Source organism: Stomoxys calcitrans, chromosome 2 (genome assembly GCF_963082655.1).
Source record: "Stomoxys calcitrans chromosome 2, idStoCalc2.1, whole genome shotgun sequence".
NCBI lineage: Eukaryota > Metazoa > Arthropoda > Insecta > Diptera > Muscidae > Stomoxys > Stomoxys calcitrans.
In genome coordinates this window covers 234,776,760-234,801,323 of record NC_081553.1, presented here as the reverse complement: position 1 = coordinate 234,801,323, position 24,564 = coordinate 234,776,760, and the positions used below count along the sequence as shown (strand labels likewise).

At 39.9% G+C, this 24,564-nt stretch overlaps 1 protein-coding gene across 4 annotated transcripts in view; it reads left to right on the top strand.

Annotated features, from left to right (window-relative positions):
• LOC106095623 (uncharacterized) overlaps positions 1-24,564 on the top strand; it is a 190,469-nt gene that overhangs the window by 51,503 nt on the left and 114,402 nt on the right. For all 4 annotated transcript variants that reach the window (XM_013262885.2, XM_013262884.2, XM_013262886.2 and 1 more), the window contains exons 2-3: positions 1-22; positions 12,902-13,383. The exon at positions 1-22 is cut by the window's left edge. In XM_013262885.2, the coding sequence (XP_013118339.2) occupies positions 1-22; positions 12,902-13,383 (504 nt within the window). The remainder of the gene's footprint in view (positions 23-12,901; positions 13,384-24,564) is intronic.

The following is a 24,564-nucleotide window of genomic DNA, read 5'->3' as shown; positions in this document are numbered from 1 at the left end:
GTTGATTTCATAGGCGACGACGGTAAGTTTTTACTTCTAGTTGCTTTGACTTATCGTCCTATGATTCTTCCAGCAAAGTTTGGCTCAGCAGGTTTTTGGGGATTGTATGTGGCAGTGGATGAATGAAAATGAAAACAATTTGCAATTGGGATCTCATTAAGGGCATAATGGTTTTATTTATTAAACGCTTTTTGAAGGGAAAAGATAATAAGCGACTGAGTATACGTTTTTAAAATGCTTATAACATCGCTATTAAGTGTAAAAAAAGTATATTTGATTAAAGTTCATTCTAAGTTTTATTAAAAATGCATTTATTTTCTTTTAAAAAATCCGCAATTACTTTTTGGGCAACCCAATATATCTTACACCACCACTGTGGTACAGGATATTATAACTTTATGCATTTGTTTGCAACGCTAGCAAGCGAAAAAGAAGCGAAGACGAACTAGAACCATTGACAAGTGTACCGATCGACCCAGAATCACTTTCTTACTCGATTTAGCCATGTCCGTCTGTCCATCTGTGAGCCCATGTATTCTTGTAATCAAGGTGCAGGTCGCATTTGTTGTCCGATTGTTATAAAATCTTGCACAGGTCTCTCTTTTGGCCCAAAGACGAACGCAATCAATATTGATGAAAATATCGGATCAGATATAGAAATAGCTCCCACATCCGATATGCCATTTTAAGGCTATAGTAGCCACAATTTTGGCCCGAATTACAAAATTTAACGCGATATGTTTTATTTGACACCCCAATACCTTAATTGTTTTCAATACCACTCCCCTAAGTTGGTTCATGTCTGGTATTGTGTCCCCACCTAAGTGCCGGTGTCTGTTAGACTCGAAAGCCCTCTATCAATGACAAAGGAAATGCTCCAACGTCTCATCATCTACCTCGCATGCCCTACACAGTAAGCTCGTAGTCCTATGTGTCTCGTTATGATACCAATAGCTATACTGACCTCCTTCTTGCTTCTTTTTAGTAATAGCCTCGTCTTCTCATGATCTGGATCGCCCCATAGGATTTTCGCCGTCCTACCGACCGTTTCGCTGTTTCACAGGGTTACATGCGCATTCATCGCCCACGCCCTTAACTCAGTCTGCGTCGTCCCGAAAGGCTTCGGGTTAACCGAGTTTATTGGCTGCAGTCCTCTGGCCTTCACCGCCAAATCGTCTGCCCTTTCATTTCTCCTTACTCCGTTATGGCCCGGCACTCGAACGATGTGGATTTTGCCATCTTCAGAAAAGGCGTTAATCTCCTTCTTACACTGAAAGACTGTTCCTGACCTTACCGTCCTGGTTGTTATTGCCCTTATGGCAATTTTACTGTCGGTAAAGATGTTCACACTCGACCTCCTCCCGTTAGCACCACACCACTTCACGCATTCCGTGATCGCCCTGATCTTCGCCTGCAGCACCGTATTATGGTCCGGCAGTCTAAAACAGATCTTAGACCCTGGATTCTCAATGTAAACCCCCAGGCCCACTCTGTCCTCTAGCTTTGATCCATCCGTGTAACATGATCTTCCACTAGGGTTCCGTCAATCCAAGACTGTGCCGATGCCAGCACTGCCTCGCACTCGACTTCAAGGTTCATCTCAGGTATCCGATCGGAAACCTCTTTCCTTCCTTCCAGGTTTCCTATCGTCGCCTCGATTATACCGCGATGGTATGAGCAGCTCCCATTCTCAATCCATTCTCCCATAGCCTTAAGTCTCATTGCCGCAGTGGCTGCCTCAATGGGTCGGATATCTAGTCATATGCCATATGCAAGACGCTTTCGGCCCCCCTGCAAAGCTGGTTCGGATCATTATCCCTTAAAAGTAGTTTAACATCGTCTGCGTAGCAAACGAGTTCAAATCCCTCCTCAGTCAGCAATCGACCTATTGGTCATTTATGGTGGTCACTCATAGGAGTGGTGATAAAATGCCCCCCTGTGGCGGGCCCTGTGCCAGTTTCCCCTTATATTTATGCCATGAGACACACAATTTATCCACCAGTTCCTTAGCATATAGTCTCTAAGGACCGGGTCCACCCAGTACTGGTCTAAGGATTTAATCAGTGAGTGGGTCCGCACATTGTTAAAAGCCCCCTCCATGTCAATGCATACCGCCAGTCTGTACGTTTTGGCACCGAAGAATTCTTCTATTTTATACACAACCTCGAGCAGGGCAATCTCCACCCAACTTCCCTTGACATAGGCATGCAGTTTGTATTTGAACAGTTCGCTGGATTTGCTACTCTTTATCATGGTGTCCACAATACGTACGCTTATGGGTCTGTAGGCCTTTGGTGTCGCATAACTTGCATTGCCGGGCATGGATATAAACACCATCTTTGCCTACAGCCAGGCTTTCGGAGTATATGCAAGTCCCAGGCACGCTGTGGAAATAGTTTTATTATGAGCCACCGTGGCGCAGAGGTTAGCATGTCCGCCTATAACGCTGAACGCCTGGGTTTCAATCCTGGCGAGACCATCAGAAAAAATTTTCAGCGGTGGTTTTCCCCTCCTAATGCTGGCAACATTTGTGAGGTACTATGCCATGTGAACTTCTCTCCAAATAGGTGTCGCACTGCGTCACGCCATTCGGACTCGGCTATAAAAAGGAGGCCCCTTATCATTGAGCTCAAACTTGAATCGGAGTGCACTCATTGGAGTATCGGAGTATCTCAATTTTTGAAGCCTATAGAGTGATTCCAACAGGCGGACGGACAGACGTATAGACGGACAGACACACTGACATCGTTTAATCATCTTAGAATTTTACGACGATTCCAAATATATATACGTTGTAGGGTCGTAAATTGATATTTCGATGTGTTGCAAACGGAATGACTAAATGAATATACCCCCTATCTTGCGGTGGTGAGTATAAAAATGTTCAGATATCTCTATTCGTTTTTCTCTAACAAGTTTTTCAATTTAAATTTTCGTTTCCAGAAAATTGCAGTTTTTCACCTATTTTGGGAAGTTAATTAACGGCAGATTTTCACTAGTTTCTTTTCGTCTCTATCCCACTGTGCACTGTTTGGCTTCAGCTTGAAGAAAGGAGCTAATAATCGGACAGCACTAATTTGCTTGTCCAAATGATACTACGGTAGTGTGCATAGAAAATGATCTATGCCAAGTCTCAGTTCCATTGCTTCATTATCAAAGACAGTGAGGTGTTGACAAAAAACAGTCCGACAACATTTTTTCCTACTTGAACAGCATTACTTTTGTTTATTCGTAGATGGATTAGAGGCAACTAAATAAAAATCAAATTCCTTTCTGCGAAAGCAAATTGTTGTCCTTGTTAATTGGGAATGGCAAAAACAACAATCGGAAACTTGATTAGTAACAGAGAAGTCCCCCATGTTGGGGACTTGTACTCTCTGCCTTTGGCTATATATGCAAATTTATAGAAGAAAAACCCAACCACAACACCTACAACAAAAAAATATAGACACAAAAATATCCCACTTCAGTTTGTTTGGTTGTTAAATTAAATTTTGTCTTCTTTTTCTTTGAAGACAAGAGGGACTGAAAAAAAATTCCATTACCTACATAAACAAATAGAAATGCCAACCACCAAGGACAATTCCCTTAATTTTCATTTCATCCTGTCTTGCCTGTGGTCAAATCTTTTGGCATCGAGAGCAATAAATAAATATGCTTTCGCCAAAGCCCACTGATTTATTTTCTAAAAATTGTTTTGGCAAATATTCAAATCATTCGAGGTGCTATACACCGTAACAGCGAACGGCAACAACTACAATTAACAAAAGTTGCTTGAAACGCAAAATGAAATTCCAAGAAAATTGTGGCTGTTTTCATGTTGATGTTCAGGACGAGGGGGACTTTCATATACCAAGGTGGCCTTCACAACTCGGATGTGTTATAGAACATCACACAGAACCACACAGGAAGATTGAAATCTATAACAAATTAAAACAAGTAAGGAAGGGCAAAAGTCGGGCGGTGCCGACTGTATAATGCCCTACACCTACCCTATAAGTACAATGTGGGAGCTATATCCAATTCTGAACCATTTTTGATGGATCTCGGCGAGGTTGACAAATGACAACATTATTGCAAATTACCCAAAATCTGACGAACATATATATGGGAGCTATATCCAAATCTTAACCGATTTCCATGAAATTCACCAGAGTTATTAGAAGATCCTTTCTGCCAAATTTTGAGAGAATCGTGTAACAAATGACCATTTTATTGCATTATTACTGCAAATCGGACGAACATATATATGGGAGCTATATACAAATCTGAACCAATTTTTTCCAATTTCTATAGGCTTCGTCTCTAGGCCGAAAAACACGTCCATACCAAATCTGAAGACGATCGGATGAAAATTGCGACCTGTAGTTTGTACACAAATTAACACGGACAGACGGACGGACAGACAGACGGACATAGCTAAATTGATTCTAAGTCGATCGGTATACTTATCAATGGGTCTATCTCTCTTCCTTTTGGGTCTTAAGTCACTGAGTTATAATACCCTGTACCATAGTAGTCGTGTAGGGCATACAAATCTTAAATTTGGGATAATTTTATGGGTCATTGTGGCCACTGTCCTTCTGTTTGTCATTTTACTCACATTTAATTGGTTAAATAAACGAAGACCATATATCAAAAGTGCTCCAATTATCCATATTTGACCAAGACCGTATTTACATAGAAAAGAGAGTGTGGTTGATATAAGCCCATGATGTGGCTGTTTAAGTGGGACAGCTCTTCTTATATTCGAGGAGGCAATAGTAGCCTAAGTCACCATTTTTACCCAAAATAGTTTTTATACTCCTTCTGAAGGTGGCTTAGTGTCTGCAACAAATATTTCAAATTTCATCATAATCGACAGAAAAATGTGCCTTCTATGAGCTTAATCCTGAAATCAGAAAATTGGTCTGCATTGCAGCTATATCCAAATTAGGACCCACCTGGCCAGCATATTTGGCACTGATGACAAGATGCCCAAAATCTGTATAGGCAGATGGCGCTATATGATCTGATTTGGATCATATACGGCTCGTATGGCGGGGGGTCTATATTTCAAGGGGGACGGGTTAGGTTAGGTTAGGTTGAAAAGAGGGTGCAGATATTAATCCTTCCCATGCCACTAATCGGCTTGTTGTGCGCTCTAAAAACCAAAAAAGTAACCTCAAGCAAGTAAGAGCGTGCCAAGTTCGGCCGGGCCAAATCTTATATACCCTCCACCATGGATCGCATTTGTCGAGTTCTATGCGCGGTATCGCTTTTTAGGCAAACAAGGAATATTGAATAAGAACTGTTATGCTATTAGAGCTATATCAAGTTATAGAACATTGTAGAGGTCATTGTGTAATATTTCAGTTCATTCGGCTAAGAATTGAGCCTTGTAGGATCTCAAGAAGCAAAATCAAGAGATAGGTTTATATGGAAGCTGTATCAAGCTCGATCGATGATCGATTCAGACCATATTAAACAAGTATGTTGAAAGTCATGAGAGAAACCGTTGTGCAAAATTTGTGCCAAATCGGATGAGAATTGCGCCCTCTAGAGGCTCAAGAAGTCAAGACCCAAGATCGGTTTATATGGCAGCCATATCAAACATGGACCGATTTGAACCATACTAAGCACGTCAAATTTAAATTTAAGGCTCAAGAAGTCTCAAGAAGTCAAGAGGCTCAAGAAGTCAAGACCCCAGATCGGTTTATGTAGCAGCTATATCAAAACATGAACCGATTTGCGCCATACATAGCGCAGTTACTGGAAGTCATAACAAAACACCTCGTGCAAAATTTCAGCCAAATCGGATGACAATTACGGGCTCTATTGGCTCAAGAAGTCAAGGCCCAAGATCGGTTTATATGGCAGCTGTATCAAAACATGGACCGATTTAAACCATACTTAACGCAGTTGTTGGAAGTGATACCAAAACATCATATGCAAACTTCAAGTCAAATCAGACGAGAATTGCGCCCTCTAGAGGCTAAAGAAGTCAAGACCCATGATCGGTTTATATGGCAGCTATATCGAAACATGGAACACTCTTTCTCTGACCATCGCTACATTAGGTTTAGAATAGCACGGCCAGCGCTGAATCCGATAAGCTTTCGGAATAAGTTGAAGACCAACTGGAAAAAAATCGGAAGGCTACTCAAAAGAAGACTTGGGCAAGATAATTTAGATTGTCCAAGCATAGAATAGATTGACGAGAATGTCAACAGGATTACGACTGCACAGGTGGGATCCTTCGAAGATAGTTGTTCCCTTCGGGAAAAGAAATCAGCCCAAGAAAAACCCTGGATGACCGGGGAGATTCGCAATATTGGGAAAGAGGTCCGCAGACTTTTTAACAGAGCACGTCGTAAAAAGGCGGAAGTTTATTGGGATGTGTATTACACACGGCTCAAGGAATACAACAAAACTACCAGAGCGGCAAAACGTGCCTCCTGGAAGCTTTTCTGCGAACAGGTCGATAGCGTTAGTGCCGCCGCCAAGATAAAAATGTTTGTCCAAACTGAAACTTTAGTAGACGACATGGGAGTGAGAACAGAGACAACGGAGGACATGTATGTCTTGGAATAATGACGTTGATCGAAGGTTTATAATTACGGAATTTATGGTGAAGGAATCCTTGAGGATCACCCGGACCTGATGGGATATTTCCGGCGTTACTACAGAAAGAGGCAGACTATCTGGCGCCTCGCTTGCCAAAATCTTCACAGCGTGCCTACGAAAGCCTGGCAGGAAGCAAGGGTGTTGTTCATGCCTAAGCCCGGCAAGGCAAGTTATGCGACACCAAAGGCCTACAGACCCATAAGCCTTACGTCCTTTCTACTCAAAACCATGGAACGTATTGTGGACACCATGATAAAGAGTATGGCAATTAGCGAACTGCTCAGATACAAACAGCATGCCTGCAGCATATCAAGGGAAGGTCGGTGGAGACTGTCCTGCAGTCTCCATCTAAAAAGAAAATTTTAAGTTAGATATTTACAAAATCCTTAATTGTTTTCAATACCACTCTCCTATGTTGGTTCATGTCTCGTATTGTGTCTCCACCTAAGTGGCGGTATCTGTTAGACGCGAAAGCCGGGCAATGATAAAGGAAATGCTCCAATGTCTCTTCATCTTCCACGCATGCTCTACACATGCTATCACCTGCAGCACCGATTTTACACAAGTGAGCTCGTAGTCCCATGTGTCCCGTTATGATACCAATAGCTATACTAACCTCCTTCTTGCTTCCTTTCAGTAATAGCCTCGTCTTCTCACGATCTGGATCCCCCCATAGGATTTTCGTCCCTCCTATCGACTGTTCTCGCTCTTCCACAATGTTGCATGCGCATTCATCGCCCACTCTCTTAACTCGGACTGCGTCGTACCGAAAGGCTTCGGGTTAACCAAGCTTATAGACGGCAGTCCTCTGGCCTTCACCGCTAAATCGTCTGCCCTTTCATTTCCCCTTACTCCGATATGGCCCGGCACCCAAACGATGCGGATTTTGCCATCCTCAGAGAAGGCGTTAATCTCCTTCTTCGTGACCCTACCGTCCTGGTTGTTATTGCCCTTATGGCAATTTAACTGTTGATAAAGATGTTCACACTCGACGTCCTCGCGTTAGCACCACACCACCTCACGCATTCCGTGATCGCCCGGATCTCCGCCTGCAGGACAGTATTATCGTCAGGCAGTCTAAAACAGAACTCAGTCCCTGGGTTCTCAATCTAAACCCCAGGGCTCACTCTGTCCTCTAGCTTGGTCCATCCGTGTAACATGATCTTCCAGATGGCAATACTAGGGTTCCGTCAATACAAGACTGTGCCTATGGCAGCAGTGCCTCGCACTTGACTTCAAGGTTCATCTCAGAAAACTTTTCCCTTCCTTCTTTGTTTCCTATCGGTTAATAAATGCTGTTTTTATGAGCCCTAGATCTTAAATCGTGGAATCGATCTTTATTACACCTATTTCCAAACACTATCCCAACTGGCCTGACTAAGAATCGAACCAGTCCAAAACTTCTTCCCTCCACCTTAATATACTTTAACTACTCTAAGCCCTTGTAGATTCATGCAATGATGCTGCGTATAATTTACAATTTGCTGCCAAAGTCTTGGTCTTTATTTTTGAAATTTATTTTTTGGTTTTTGCCATTTGTTTACTCGAACGCACAACACAATGGCAAATCTAAGTTCAAATATCAGGGGAAGGGAAGGTTCATTTGCTGCTGGTTATTGTGATGAATTGATAACAATCAATAGAAATTGTCTCAAGGGCCGGAAGCGGGTCAGCAGCTGGGAAAATGGGGGGCAATGGTTTATTGTTGTTATTGTTTCAAGTGAATGTCGGTGACTGTTGCAAAGGTTGTCATGATTTCGGAATATGCTGTGGGCATTTTTCATTTTCCAGTCCTGGTGTCATGTGCAGCATTCTGGTTTGGGTAAATTTCTCTAATATTTGAATTTTTCTGGTCTGTTACCAAGGAATTGAAGAACAAATATTGTATAACATTCAATGGCTGGCAAAACGTGGGAGTTGAGGGGTAGACAACATTCATTTATGCAATGTGTGGGCGTTTCGGGTGTCATTCCATTCTTCATAAAAATGCTATTTTCCTAAAGAGAGCAATTAAAAAAACAGCAACAAATTACAACAATTGAATGGAAATGGCAACGATTTTCATCATTTTATGCTTAATTGTATGGAGGAAGCCTAAGGCTTTGTGGCATTATATTCCACTCAAGGATATATATTTCAGGGATAAAAATAAAGACGCATTTACATCCACACATACCCATACAGTCTTGAACAGCCTACGGAGTTTCGAATTCTCATTGAAGCGGAGCATGTTGTGCTGTTTAAAATAAAATCAAAACGTTTTTTCCAGGTATGCTTCCGCATTTAATTAGTGAATCGCGGTATAAATTTTAAAATAAAAGCTGCCGCAACAACTAAAAGTGCCTTAAGACCTAGCCTTGCCTACTTAATCGATAGATTTAATAAAACGAATAGCTCAGCAACTAATTTAATTCGCTCATATGGTGTATGAGCGAATTTCGTAAGACTGAAAGCCGAAAGGGTTTTGCTTGATCTGTTTTTTTATGGGGGCTATACCAGGTTGTAAACTTAATTAGGCTAAAAGTTCCTGAAAATCATTTCATACTAGCCGAACTTGGACCGCTTCGCTGCGTCTTCTTTAACTCTCTAATATCTTTGTAGACTGGGGATACTGCGCCCTCAATGCGGATTACGAATTCGTGCCATTGTAGCCTATGACGCTGAGCGTGTTCGAATCCAGGCGAGAACATTGCACAAAGCGGTGTTTATTCCCTCTTAATGTGGCGACATTTGCGAGGTACAATGCCATGCATGGTCATTTAAACAATTTTCCCCAAAGAGGTGTCTCACTGCCGGACGCCGTTCGGATTCGGCTATCAAAAAAGGATCATTGAGTTCAAACTTGAATAGGACTGCACTCATTGATGTGTAAGAATTTGCCCCATCTCGGTTCCTGGTGGTAATGTTCTTCCTTAGGGTAATGTTCTCATTAGGGAAGCGATGGCACCTCAGACATTTCAAAGATGGATATCAAATTCGTGCTGCACTTCCAAATCCCTTTAATTTGAGCCCCATTTTGCCATGGCCTACTGGCCTGACATGAATCGCTTGGAGGTGTTTTCGGGATGGGACGGCCACCGGCACTATGCACTGAAAATAGATATCAAATTCGTTCTTTATTCCCAACGGAAATGGAGTTCAGTTTAGGGGGTGCTTAGGGCGCACCCCAAAACACTTGGCTCCAAAATTGGATATCATATTCGTCTTCTACTCTCAAATACCTTTCGTTTGAGTCCCATATTGTCATAATGGGTCAAAGTACTCATTTGATGTATATTTAGGAGGAAAAGGGCCACCTAGACTTGAACGCAAATTTTAATGTCATATTCGTAATCTACCCCCTAATACCTTCTATTTGAGTCCCATATAGCCATGGTCGGCTTATACGCCCATTTGGGGGTATTTGGGGGTGGGCGACCTCAGATTACTTGGACCTAATATTTTATGCTATATTTCTAATCTAAATATTGACATGAACTTCGAATATATCTGTTTAGAGGAGTTTTTGAGGTTGTGGGGCCGCTGGGTACTTGGACCCAAATTTTAATACGTTTTCGTTTTCTGGTTTCCAATACCTGTCATTTAATGCCCTTATTGTGCCCATCGGACCACTTTCGGATTTGGGTGGCGTTTTTGGGCTAAAGAGGAGGGTCCGCCTTCACCCGATATCTACAAATTATATTGCCTACGTTTCCTTCCAGACAAACGTACACCATCTATGAAAATTTAAAGAAATCGGTTCAGCCAAGTATCACATAGTTGTTCGAAATCTACTCCCAACTATCTTTCATTTGAGCCCCATATTGAAATGAACATCCAATACGTCTGTTTGGGGGAGTTCAGGGGTTGGGGCGGGCCGACGGGTACTAAGACTCTAATTTTAATACCAGAGTCGTATTGTACTCTCCAATACCTTTCATTTGATACCTATATTGTCCCGATCGGTCCACTGTTGATTTTCGGTTTTGTTTTTGGCATAGGGGAGAGGGTCCGGTCCGTCCCACTTCGGATACCGAAAAATTATGTAGCCTAGGTGCCCTTCCAGACCAACCTACACAATATGCGAAAATTTCGAGAAAATCGGTTCTGCCGTTTTTCAGTCTATACGTCTATACGGTTCTGCCGTTTTTCAGAGTCTATGGTACTCAGATATTCGTGACTGGCTAGTGTTTCCTTTTGTCTTCCACATGAATTTGTATGCCAGATTCGTTATCTAGTCCCAAATACCTTTCATTTGAGTCCCATATTGTCATGATTGTCAAATTTACCTATTTTAAGGGGTTTTTGGGCTGGGGCGGCCCCCAGGTACTGGGACCCAACTTTTATTATGAAATTTTTCCTCTACTCTTGAATACCTTTGATTTGAATCCCATATTGTCCCGATCAGTCCACTTTAATTTTGGGGTAATACTTTTGGGGTAAGGGGGAGGGTCCGAACCCCTTATCGATATCAAAAAATTATATTGCCTCTGTTTCCTTCAAATCTTTAGCGCTTTCCATATATAATTAGAAATAGGAAGGCCATGAATAATCGACTTACCTTCGGATAATATATAACCTGATATAGCTGCCATATAAACCGATCTGGAGTCTTGACTTCTTGAGCCTCTAGAGGGTGCAATTCCTATCCGATTTGGCTGAAATTTTGCATGACGTATTTTATTAGGACTTTCAACAACTGTGTCAAATAAGGTTCAAATCTGTTCATAGCCTGATATAGCTGCCATATAAACCGATCTGGGATCTTGACTTCTTGAGCCTCTAGAGGGCGCAATTATTATCCGATTTGCCTGAAATTTGGTACGACGGATCCTCTCATGATCATCAACATACGTGTTTATTATGGTCTGAATCGGTGTATAGACTGATATAGCTCCCATAAAAATCGATCTCTCTATTTTACTTCTTGAGCACCCAAAGGGCGCACTTCTTATTCGAATTGGCTGATATTTTTCACAAGTCTCCAACATATAATTTAAATGTGGTCCGAACCGGGCCATATCTTGATATCGCACTAATAGCAGACCAAATCTTTTCTTTTATCCATTTTTTGCCTATGAAGAGATGCATGGAAAAGAACTCGACAAATGCGATCCATGGTGGAGGGTATATAAGATTCGGCCTGGCCGAACTTAGTACGCTTTTACTAGTTATAACTGAGTCCGAACAGCGTGCAGCAGTGCGAGAACTCTTTGGGGAGAAGATTTTACTTGGCTGCCATATCAAATGGTACAGTACCTCACAAATGTCGCCAGCATTAAGAGGGGAGAACCACCGCTGATAATTTTTTTCTGATGTTCTCTCCAAGATTCGAACCCAAGCATTCAGAGTCATAGGTGGACTTGTAAACGTCTGCGCTACGACACTTTATTAACTCATCCATTCTTTTCTTAGAATATCCACCCCCGACATATGCTGTGAGGCATTTGTACTTCACAGCTTATCTTTTTACCATAATCTCGTTAACAATTAAAATTTCTCCATGAATTCATTAAGTGAGGCACCAGAAAAAGGCTATTAAAATTATCACAAGCCTTTACTAGGGCTATACATAATAACATAAATCATATTTAAGAAAATCTCGTTCAGTTAGCACTTTCTCAGCAGGCTGGGATTGAAGGGTGGATGGCAAAACACCCTGCTAAGGGCAGAAATGGAAACGGATGTCTATAATTAAAGGCCTAGTAATGGTAAATTAAAAAGGAAATCATCCTATTTGCAGCATATTTGGGAGCGCGATATTAAATATCTTTTTTTATTATTTTTTTTTTTTTTTTTTTTTTTTTGGGGGGGGGGGGTTGGCAATGGCAAGCGGATCAAAGGTTATAAAAATCTCAGCTCACATCTTTTTGCCGGAAAACAAACGAAAAAAATAGAAAAATCAGAGAAAAAATATGAACGAAACAACTTCCGGCACCGGAAAGGGGGCCTGCAGCAGGCTGCGAATAGGTTCTATAATAAAAAAAGGATTCGAATGGGAAAAGTACACGAAAACAAGATAAGAAATCATGGCAAATTCTCAACTTTCCTCGTTTTGATTCTGCTTTGGCTGCTCGAAAGGAAGCGCAAGAAGCAATACGAGCAACAAACAAACAAAAAAAAAAACAAGCTGTAAATGAGAGGACATTAGGCAAACTGCTGAGTCGAAACATTTCATCATCATCATCATTTTCATTGCTGCTTTTATAGATTTGCTATCCTCTTCCTCTACTCCTTCCCCCCACCCCGCAGAGGCCGTTCTTATTTGTTTTCTTGTTGTTTACTGTTTTTTCTCATCTCTTTTATCTTTTAATAGATTTAACAACTTTCATCAAGTTATTGGAGCAACCCAATTACACGACGGTGGTAAAGACCCTAAATACAGGCATTAATCTCGACTACGATGACGACGACGACGACGACGACAATGGTGATGATGACCTTCATGAAGGAGTTTCACCAAAACCACAACAACCACTGAACAGACATGGCGAAACCGCAGCAGCCCACTCAAAGGCAAATGGAAGCGAGCCCAAAGGTAAAGGGCCAGCGAAGACAGCAAATGGGAACAAAAAAGACGCCAGTGCCAATGAAAATGATGGCGATGGCGATGCAGACGTTGATGATAATGTCAGAAAAGGTTATGAGGATTTGTCTAACGGGAAAAAAGAACAAAGCCAGCCACGCCGCATGAAACAAGGGCAAAAATCCCTCAACATCGGATACTGCCATTTGGCCCAAGCACTGCAAAGAGATTTTAATAAAACCGTTTTGCTCTGGCCCTGTCCCCACATGAAGGTAAGTCAAGTGACGAATAGGGCAAAGAAATTCAACAACAAAAGAAATCGTGGCCATATTGTTGGAAAAACCTTTCTTTCATGAGGTTTCAAGGTAAAAATATTCTCTTTTTTTAACTATAGAACAGTTTAAATAAATGTTGAATAGCTTCAGGTTTCTTTTTCCAGTTTAAGGGTGAACTAAATATAAGCAAAAGTGAACTAAGAACAAGTAAATACGTACCAAGTTCAGCTAGGTCGCATCTTGGGTACCCTCCACCAAAGATTTCGCTAAAACTGTACCATTATTCACTCATCTAATCGGGAAATGATTGCGGCTGCTATGGACTCAAGAATTCATACCCGGGTAACGATAATTAGATAAATTAGAATCATAGCTGAAATGTTGGATGTAATACCAGAAGTCTTTGTGCCTACTTTCAGACAAATCGTATGAAAATTGAAGTCTTTTGGTGCTCCAGAAGTCAAAGCTGAGGATTTGTATATGTGGGGCACATATGTGGGAAGTCGGAAGTGAATTTCTTGTGCCAAATTTCAGCAAAAATTGCAAATTTTGCCCATGAACATTCCACTAAGGAACAGGGGCAAACTTCTCACATATCAATGAGTGCAGTCCGATTCAAGTTTAAGCTCAATGATAAGGGGCCTCCTCCTTGTCTGATGGTCTTGTCAGGATTCGAACCCAGGCGTTCAGCGTCATCGGCGGACATGCTAACCCCGCGCTATGGTGGCCTCCTCCAAATTTCAGCATAATCGAACAAAAATAGAGGTGTCTAAGCCTTGAAAAATCTAAAACTTCAGATCGATTTATAAACCGATTCGGACCATACTCGGCACGGGTATTGGAAACTAAAGCAGTAGTCTTTGTGCCAAATTTCAACATAATCGAACAAAAGTAGAGCCGTATAAGCGCTCAAAAACCTAAAAGTTCAGATCAATCTATATGGGGGCTATATCAGTTTATAAACCGATTCGGGTCATATTAGGCATGGGTGTTGAAAACCAAAGCAGAAGTCTTTATGCCAAATTTTAGCCCATTTCGGACTTGAAATCAGTTGATATTGAGGCTATATCCAAATCTGAACCGATCAATACGCAATTATTATCTGATTTGGCTGAAATTTTGCACCAAGTGTTTTGTTCTAAATTCTAACAACTGCGCCAAGTATGGCCCAAATCGTTTCAAAACCTCATATAACTCCCATCTTGACTTCTTAAGCCGATAGAGGGCGCAATTATTATCCGATTTGGCTAAAATTTTGCATGAAGTGTTTTAATTTATCCATCAACAACTGTACGAAGTATGGCCCATATCGTTTCAAAACCTGATATAACTCCCATCTAAACCGGTTTCGGATCTTGACTTCTTGAGCCGATAGAGGGCGCAATTATTATTCCATTTGGCTGAAATTTTGCGTGAAACAATTTGCATTTTGGTAGGAGGCATAGACGAAATCATTATTCAAAATTATGAGAAGATCGGTTAATTAATTAATGCGTCAGCAAAGACCCTGAAAGCTATATATAAATCTGAACAGATTTTGACAAACCGATCTGGGGTCTTGACTTCTTAAGCCACTAGAGGACTCAATTATTATCCGATTTAGCTGAAATTTTGCATGATGTGTTTTATTATGACTTCCAACAATTGTGCTAAGAATAGTTCAATTCGGTCCGTAACCTGATATAGCTGCCATATAAAGCGATCTGGAGTCTTGACTTCTTGAGCCTCTACAGGCAGCAATTCCTATCCGATTTGGTTGAAATTTTGCACCACGTGTTTTGTTACGACTTCCAACAACTGTGCTGAGTATGGTTCAAATCGGCCCATAACCTGATATAGCTGCCATATAAACCGATCTGGGGTCTTGACTTCTTGAGCCTCTAGAGGATGCAATTATTATCCGATTTAGCTGAAATTTTGGATAAGTTGTTTTATTATGACTTCCAACAACTGTACCGAGTATGGGTCAAATCGGTCTGTAACCTGATATAGCTGTCATATAAACATAAAAAATTTATTTATTTATTTTATTTATAAAAAATTCTAAGTTGTTTTGTCTTTAGAAAAATAATTCAGAGGGTCCCAAACCTGAGCCAAATTCTGTGTCTAGAGAATATTTTGGCTGAAATTTTGCATGTACTGTTTTGTCAGACTTCCAACATTCGTACAAAGTATTGTCAAAATCATTCCATAGCCCAATAGAGCTTGCGAGTTAACCGATCTCCTGATTTGACATCTTAAGGCCCTGGAAGCCGCCAATGTAGCCTATGTGGACGAAATTTTATTTTGTTATGACTACCAACAATCGTTCCAAGTTCTATGCAAATCGGTCTATAACCTGATATAGATCATCCCGTTTAAGCATCGTGAGGCCCTGAAAGCCGTCATGTCGTCCGATTTGACAAAAATTTGCACGTAGTGTTCTATCATAACTTCCACAAACCGTGCCAAGTATGGCCTATAACTATTCACCAACTGGTACAGCACCCATATAAATCGTTTGGACTTCTTGAGCGCAAATTTAAACCGATTTAGCTAGAATATGCAAGTAGCGTGTTAAGGTCCATTCTATCATTTAATGTAATTTATTTTTCCTTGACAGTTTGTCTTAATCTTCATTACAGAGAAAGAAAAGACCTACCCTATTATACTAAAACTAACTTTGATAAAAACTCATCGAAATTGGCTTTTTTTTGTAATGCTCATAATCTATATATGGACTTTTCTATTGAAACAATCTTCAGGTAAGGACTCACTGACATTCATTACCATATCTAACCTTCGAATGCCCCCTACCTTAATTAAAAGAACAACATGAATGAAAGAAATTGAAATCTATTGATGGACTTAATCAAAAGGGGATTGAATAAAAATAAACTAAATTGCCATTTAGGCCCAAACACAAATAGAATCGTAAATATCTTCAACAATTCAATGAGTCAGGAGAAAATAAATCTGCCCCAGCCAGCCAGCCAGCTGTAGGGATTTACATTTAAATATACATATCAATTTTTTTTTCTTCTCTTGGTGAAAAATGAACTGGCCAAAGGGTTCTGACTTACGTCATTTACATTCATTCAGCAGACGACTCTATGGGCAATGGAGTACACTACACCTTTGATGAAGACGGGTGCTTTCATACACATGTGTCTGTCTATCTTTATTCTTGCTTACAATAGTTAGCTGCTACTCATACAGTGCTGTGTGTGAGTGTGTGAGTGTTATTTGTGCTCTTTATCTACGACTATACAATGAAGCCATTCGCCTTCATTTGTATGGCTGATATGTTGTTGGGTCATCATGGCTTCAACTTTGTTCGTTTGTTTTGTGGTGTATGTCTGTATGTAAGTGATTCCTTAGATTTCCTTCCAAGCTCCACGCTGCCTAGCCCTCCCTAGGCATTGAGACAAAACTATAGAGCCTCAACTTACCATACTTGTACACTATTACCTTAGCAAGACAGTTTTTCTTGTGTTGGGTTTGTGGCAGAATCTATGTTGCTTGCAGCAGCATTCATTTCTTGACTCTATCATATCTTCCTTCATTCGTAAAAATTTTATGCAACTTGAACTACTTGGAAGTTCAGCGAAAGACTCAAGGGTTACGTTTCAATTATACCGAGCAACATCCTTTCGTATTCAAATGTTTTCAACGCACATGGCAGGTCAACAATTTCGGTTTTATTTTTGGGGAAGACGTAAATCGTAGAAAATAGATTTAGTCAAATTAGAGATTAAAGATTGTGTTGGAGAATTGATCAAATGATGAAATAAATTAATGGTTTATTTTGAGAAGGCATATAAAAGAAGACCATTTTGCTGTAATGATGATCATTATCATAGAACTAGATTTAATAGAAATTTTATCCTTATGAAAAATCTCATTAAAGTTTTATCGAAAGACACCTTTTTATTAAAATCCTCTCTTTTCATTTTAAAGAATTCTTTTTCTAGGAAAATAAAACAAAAAACAAGTAAGAGCGTACTAAGTTCGGCCGGGCCGAATCTTATATACCCTTCACCATGGATCGCATCTGTCGAGTTTTTTGCGCTGTATCTCTTTTTAGGCAAACAAAGAGTAATGAATATGGACAGAGAAGAAGCAATATCAAGTTATAGTCCGATTCGGAGCTCAAGAAGCAAAATCGGGAGATCAGTTTATATGGGAGTTGTGTCAAGCTATAGATCGATTTAGACCATATTGCACACGTATGTTGAAGGCCATGGGAGAAGCTGTTGTACAAAATCTGTGCCAAATCGGATGAGAATTGCGCTATCTAGAGGCTCAAGAACTCAAGATCCCAGACGGGTTCATATGGCAGCTATATCAGGGTATGGACCGATTTGAACCATACTTCGCATAAATGTTGGAAGTGATACCAAAACACCACGTGCAGTCAAATTGGATGAAAATTGGGCCCTGTAGAGGCTCAAGAAGTCAACACCAAAGATCGGTTTATATGGCAGCTATATCAGGTTATAAACCGATTTGGACCATACTCCACACAGTTGTTGGAAGTGATATCAAAATACTATGTGCAAAATTTCAGTCATATCGGATAAGAATTTCGCCTTCTAAAAGCTCGAGAATTCAAGACCCAAGATGCCAGCTGTACCAGGTTATGGACCGATTTGAAGCGTACTTAGCGCAGTTGTTAGAAGTGATATCAAAACACTATGTGCAAAATGTCAGTCAAATCGGATGAGAATTGCGCCTTCTAGAGGCTCAAGAAGTCAAGACCCAAGATCGGTTTATATGGCAGCTATATCAAAACATGGACCGATTTGGCCCATTTACAATCCCAACCAACCTACATCAATAAGAAGTATGTGTGCGATATTTCAAGCGGATAGCTCTACTCCTTAAAAAGTAAGCGTTCTTTCGACAGACAGAAGGACGGACGGACGGACGGAAGGACGGAAGGAAGGACTGACATGGCTAGATCGACTTATAAATACTTTATGGGGTCTTCGACGCATATTTCGAGGTGTTACAAACAGAATGACGAAATTAGTATACCCCATCCTATGGTGGAGGGTATAACAAGTAAAAAGGCGTTGGATACCCATATATATGTATGGGTATCCAATATCGGGTATATATGTAAATCCCATTTCGTCACAATGCCGTGAAAATTGTATAACTTAAGCAACCAAATTCGGCACGGAAATTGGGTGGTCTAATATATATGTCACTATTCAATTTTGTAGAACAAAACGTTGGCCTCTTTGGCAGATATATCCAATTATAAACCGATTCGAACCATATTAAGATCGGATATTGTAAGGCTCAGAAAAACTCACTGTTTCAAATTACAGCGAAATCTGGTAATAAATAAAGCCTTCATGGGCTTCAGTCCCCTCATCAGCAGATCGGTCTATATGGCAGCTATATCTAAATATAATCCGATCTGAACCATATTAAGGTCGGGTATCACGAGGCTAAAAATAACTCACTGTTTCAAATTACAGCGAAATCTGGTAATAAATAAAGCCTTCTGGGCTTCAGTCCCTTTATGGGCAGATCGGTTTATATGATTGTTGTGTCTAAATATAGTCAGATCTGTATAGTATTTGGGTCGGATGTTGGGAGGCTTACAAATTTCAGCGAAATAGGACAAGAACTAAAGCTTTTATGGCCTGCAGACCCACTATCGGGAGATCGGTATATATAGCAGCTATATCTAAATATATTCCGATCTAAACCATATTTAGGTCAGATGTCGGGAGATCTAGAACTGCTCACTGTTCAAAATTTCACCGAAATCGGGTAATAAATAGGGCTTTTATGGGCTTGAGACCCTTTATCGGTCAGATCGGTCTATATGGTAGCTATATCTAAACATAGTCCGAAATGAACCATATTTGGGTCAGTTGTCGGGAAGATAGATATTTTTAAACTACTCACTGTTTTTAAACTACTCACTGTTTTTAAACTACCCACTGTTTTAAATTTCAGCAAAATCGGATGAAAAATAACACGTTTTTATGGGCATTAGACCCTTTATCGGAAAAAAGGTCTATACATCAGCTATATCCAAATATGGTCCGATTTGGCCCGTTGAAGACCTTAACCAGCGTGCATCAAAAAGGCGTATCTGAGCCAAATTTTAGCTCAATATCTCAATTTGTGAAGGCTCTAGAGTGATTACAACAGACGGACGGACAGACAAACGAACATCGTTAAATCGTCTTGGAATTTTACTACAATCCGAAATATATATACTTTGTAGGGTCGGAAATTGATATTGCGATTTTTTGCTAAAGAAATGACTAAGTGAATATATCCCCTACTGCGGTGGTATGTATAACAAGATAAGACCACATTTGTCCCACAAGGCCATTAGCAATGGTGATATCTGCCGATGGTGTCATAGCACTGCCGATCCGATAGTCTTTCATTTCATTTCCTCTCCCAATGTCTGCCTTTTTGTCTGATAAGAAATATGATACACGGAAATTTCTTCTTTCGGGCAATCTCAGAGAATCTCAGTGGGGATAAATGCAGTCAAACTCAAGGTTTTCAGCTAACACCTCAATGGTTTTCGAAAGTGCGTTAACGTACCTTTAAAAGATAGAGAAAAGTTATTCGGTACAAAAACTATTGGCTGAATGATACAAGAGATTGAGGAATAGTAATAGGACTTTGGGTATCAAGACGATCTTTTGGTATATTCCTCTTCCATAATATCCTAATCTATGATTCACAACATCGAACAAGATGCCTCGCACTGCTAGAGTAGATTCATATTCAAAATTCTTTTGGCAACAAGTCTTCGGAATCTCCAAGGCTGTGCATGGAACTATAAAGTGGTAGCGTCCATGACAGTATGAACATATTAACCCTTTAAGATAAGTCACCTTTAAAGCGTTTGAGAATATTACAGTAAATTTGCCACTTCACTAAAGCTCAATGTATCAAAGGCGTTGAGAAAATAGTAGCCATTGAATAAATAGTAAAGGCAAATGTAATTGACCTGTCCCAAGTGTCAAACGCTCAATAGATATATCTTTTTTTCCCCAAGTGTCTATTGAAGCCAATAGAGTTTATGATTTACTCTCCAAAGTCACTTTTATCGCAGAGCCAAGGAGATTCATCTTTCAGTCGAGTTTGTATGCTGATGGTAACAGTGGTGGTTGGCCACAATGCTTACAGGCACACTCAGCTAACTGAAGTTGCTTGGCTCACATTGAAGCTGGATAAACAAATGGCAATGTCGCCAAACACAAAGATTTTCCATATTTTGTGGAGCCATATCGGGCCCACCTTGGGCCCTTCCCAAACAATGCAGTGCGAGTGGTGGATATGTTAATGGCCAAAGATGTAGACTCATTGTTGAAGGGAGACAATTGAATGGACTTTTGTAACTTTTGTGCTGGCCATTGCGACAAGGTTCGCTTGTTGTTGATGCTTTGACAAAAGAGGTTCTCAATTGTCCCCCTCAATGTGGAGAGGTGCAAAGAGTGGGCGGTGGCTGGGTAGTCCTGAGTGCTGATTGTTGAACGTTTCTGTACACATTAGCGTCGTTTTTTCTGCAGACATCTCAAATTGCTAAAGTGGGTTATCGAAAGAGGGGAACGGGGCCGGTTTGTCAGTTTGTTAAGTTTAAAAACACTTTTCTTGTATATATATTTTTTATAAATTTTTTTTTTGGGTTTAATGTAGTGAAAAACGTTACATTGATTGATTACATCGTTTAAAAGCATTACATATTTCTTTGGCCAAAGTGAATTTCGCATTATATAGCCAACAACAACAACAACGAAATTTCAATCAATGTCTTGCCCCAATAAAAAGGCCATAATGAAAAGCAAACTATATTTCAATTTTAATATTAAAAATGGAAAACATTGTGTTGTGCCTCCAGAGAACTAACATCTGTGTGTGTGTGTGTGTGTGCGGCCTTTGTGAGCCATAAGAGTAATAATAGCGCCATTTTCTGTCCTCCAGCCTCGTTAACGCTCTAACATTTTAGTCCAAAATGGCCTTAACATGACATTACACTTCCATCAACGAGCGAAAACAAAGTATGCATATTTTATGGCCCTCTAATGCCAACAATAACAATGCACTTCAAGTCCCTTGCTTTGGCACGCAGTAGGCCCTCACTCTGCCGTCGAAAAAGCACACCATGGATGACCATTTACTTTGAAGTAGCTCCACCAGTTGCGGCGCCTGCCAATGTGGCTAATGTTGAATAATTTAAAATGTTCCGGAGGCTGAGAGTATGGTGCATAAACCATTTGTTCTCCTCGCAGAGCAGGAAAATTTAATCAAGTGTTGAACGAGTGGTGAGCCGGGCAAAGCTTTAATGGCTGTTTATCAAACGAGGGGATTCGGTGGCGTATTATTAACATGTCATACTCAATGGTTCCATAGAGCGTATCAGCGATACGATACGATGCGATACAATGAAGGCATACAACTATGAGCAAAAGCAGCCAAACCCAGCTATTTGGCGGGGAAGAATGAGAAAAAAATATATATTTGACAACAAACCATGACAGCCAAGGGGATATCCAAATTTGGTATGAAAGAAATTTAATTCCATACAAAAGCATGGGCCTGCTACAATGTAGGGACTTTAATAAATCTGTTATTGATGTTGTACCAGAGGCAAGAAAGGAAAAATGATGCATACAGCTTTCACTAACAACGCAAAGCTTGATTAATTTTTTTTAAGGTCACCATGCACAAAATTCCTGGGGCTGTTGTTGAAAAAATCAATTAATTAAAGCTTGTTGCCTAGTATTCCTGCCAAGTTCATTTAAAATCCATTTAAATATTTTAAAAATAGGTACATCATACACCAACGGGGACAAAAAACCCATTATCTACAAACGGATAGAAAAATACCCAAACACTGAGCTAAAAATAAAAGGAGCATATTAGCTGAAAAGTATGCCAATATGATATTTATGAGCATATATTATACTTAGTGGATGAATCGATTATATTAAAATATTGGGTTGCCCAAAAAGTAATTGCGGATTTTTCATATAGTCGGCGTTGACAAATTTTTTCACAGCTTGTGACTCTGTAATTGCATTCTTTCTTTTGTCAGTTATCAGCTGTTACTTTTAGCTTGCTTTAGAAAAAAAGTGTAAAAAAGTATATTCTAAGTTTTATTAAAAATGCATTTACTTTCTTTTAAAAAATCCGCAATTACTTTTTGGGCAGTCCAATAGTTTTTTTTGCCACATAAAGGGTATGACTTGAAGAAAAGTTTTGGCCATCAAAAGAATAAAAATCTGACAAAGAGCAAAAATTCGACAAATTATTGGAATTGAAATTTTTGAAAAATGATTTGGTTTTTTTTTTTTGTCATATATGAAGCCCCATTTGTTTAAAAATTGGAAAAAAAATTTGAAAAATTTATTACAATATATAAAAACCAGAAAGGAAGGGCAAAAGTCAGGCGGTGCCGTCTTTATAATACCCTACACCTACCCTATAAGTACAATGTGGGAGCTATATCCAGTTCTGAACCAATTTTGATGGACCTTAGCGAGTAAATATGCTCAAACTTTAATAACTACGGTTGACTAATGCATATAACATACACCAGTATTGCAAATTTCCCGAAATTCTGAACCGATTTTGAGATAGAACCTTGAAAGATTTTCCTACGATAGAACAAAAATAGTGTGGATTTCTACTGCCCATATCGGATTAAAAATATGGGTTGCCCAAAAAGTAATTGCGGATTTTTCATATAGTCGGCGTTGACAAATTTTTTCACAGCTTGTGACTCTGTAATTGCATTCTTTCTTCTGTCAGGTATCAGCTGTTACTTTTAGCTTGCTTTAGAAAAAAAAGTGTAAAAAAAGTATATTTTATAGCCTTTGTTTCCTTTCGGGTAACGGGGGAGGGTCCGCCTCTACCCGATATCTAAAAATTATACATCCTATATTCCGTTATGAAAAAATCATAAAGCCTACTATTTCCTGACCATATTCGTAATCTACTCCCGAATACCTTTCATTTGAGTTCCATATTGTCATAATCGTCAAATGAACCTATTTTGAGTGGTTTTGGGGCTGGGGCGGCCCCTCAGGTTTCGTACTCTACTCTTGAATACCTTTCACTTGAATCCCATATAGTCCCGATCGGTCGACTTTCATTTTTGGGCAGTACTTTTAGGGTAAGGGGAGGGTCCGCCCCCCTCCCGATATCAAAAAATCATATAGCCTATGTTTCTTTCCAGACCAGCCTACACAATCTGTGAAAATTTCAAGGGAATAGGAAGAAATTGGCGCAAAGAATTATATAACCGATCTTAAGATTGCTGATGAATTTCATAGAAATCGGTTTGGTTTAAGATAAAGCTTCCATATATATATGTATCGCCCGATTTACATTTACCTATGTGTATGTATATGGGAACTTCTATACCCAAATTTTAAACTATTTCTTACAATTTGATTCGGACTTATTTACAAGCCAAATAACAAGGCTGTACCAAAATACGATGGGATGAAAATTTCAATCTGTAGTGTTTGGTATACCACTTAACATGGAATGACGGACGGACAAGGCTTCTGTCTGGGTATACTTATCACATCGGTATATCCATGAGCAAATTCCCATTTACCTAACTTTAAGATACTTTAATTGCTTCTCATTTGTGCTATATGCCTGTGCCTGTTCGAAATTGTTAAGGAATTATGCAAACATTTTAAATCAAATCTAAAATATTTAAACCCCACCCGGCCAAGCCAACTGTGTTAGAAATAAAACGCCATACCTTTGATTTCATGTATAAATAGAGCATATTTGAAGGCAAAGCGAGACGGAGATGCGTTTCCTTTGCCTGTTTCACCATTCACCTTCGTTTTCCATGTTAACATATCCCGCTTTGTTCGCTTTCTCAAATCGGCAACAAGAATAAATGACATTTAAAATCATGCTCGCAGTGCTCGCACAAGCAGAGGATACCAAAGAGAGACAAGCCCCTCTTCATTTCAACAGATATCATGAATCTTCCTGGCCATGTTTGGAGATGATTTTATCATCTAAGATTTTAACTTGGTTATCATTCGCATAATCCCACATCGTTGGAGTTGCCAGAGACCTTGGAAATGTATGGCATCATATGCAGTGCTCGGCATGCCGAGCTTAGTTTCCATTCAGTTGGTCACCTTTTTTTTGCAGCGGCAGAACAACTGCGAGCATCAA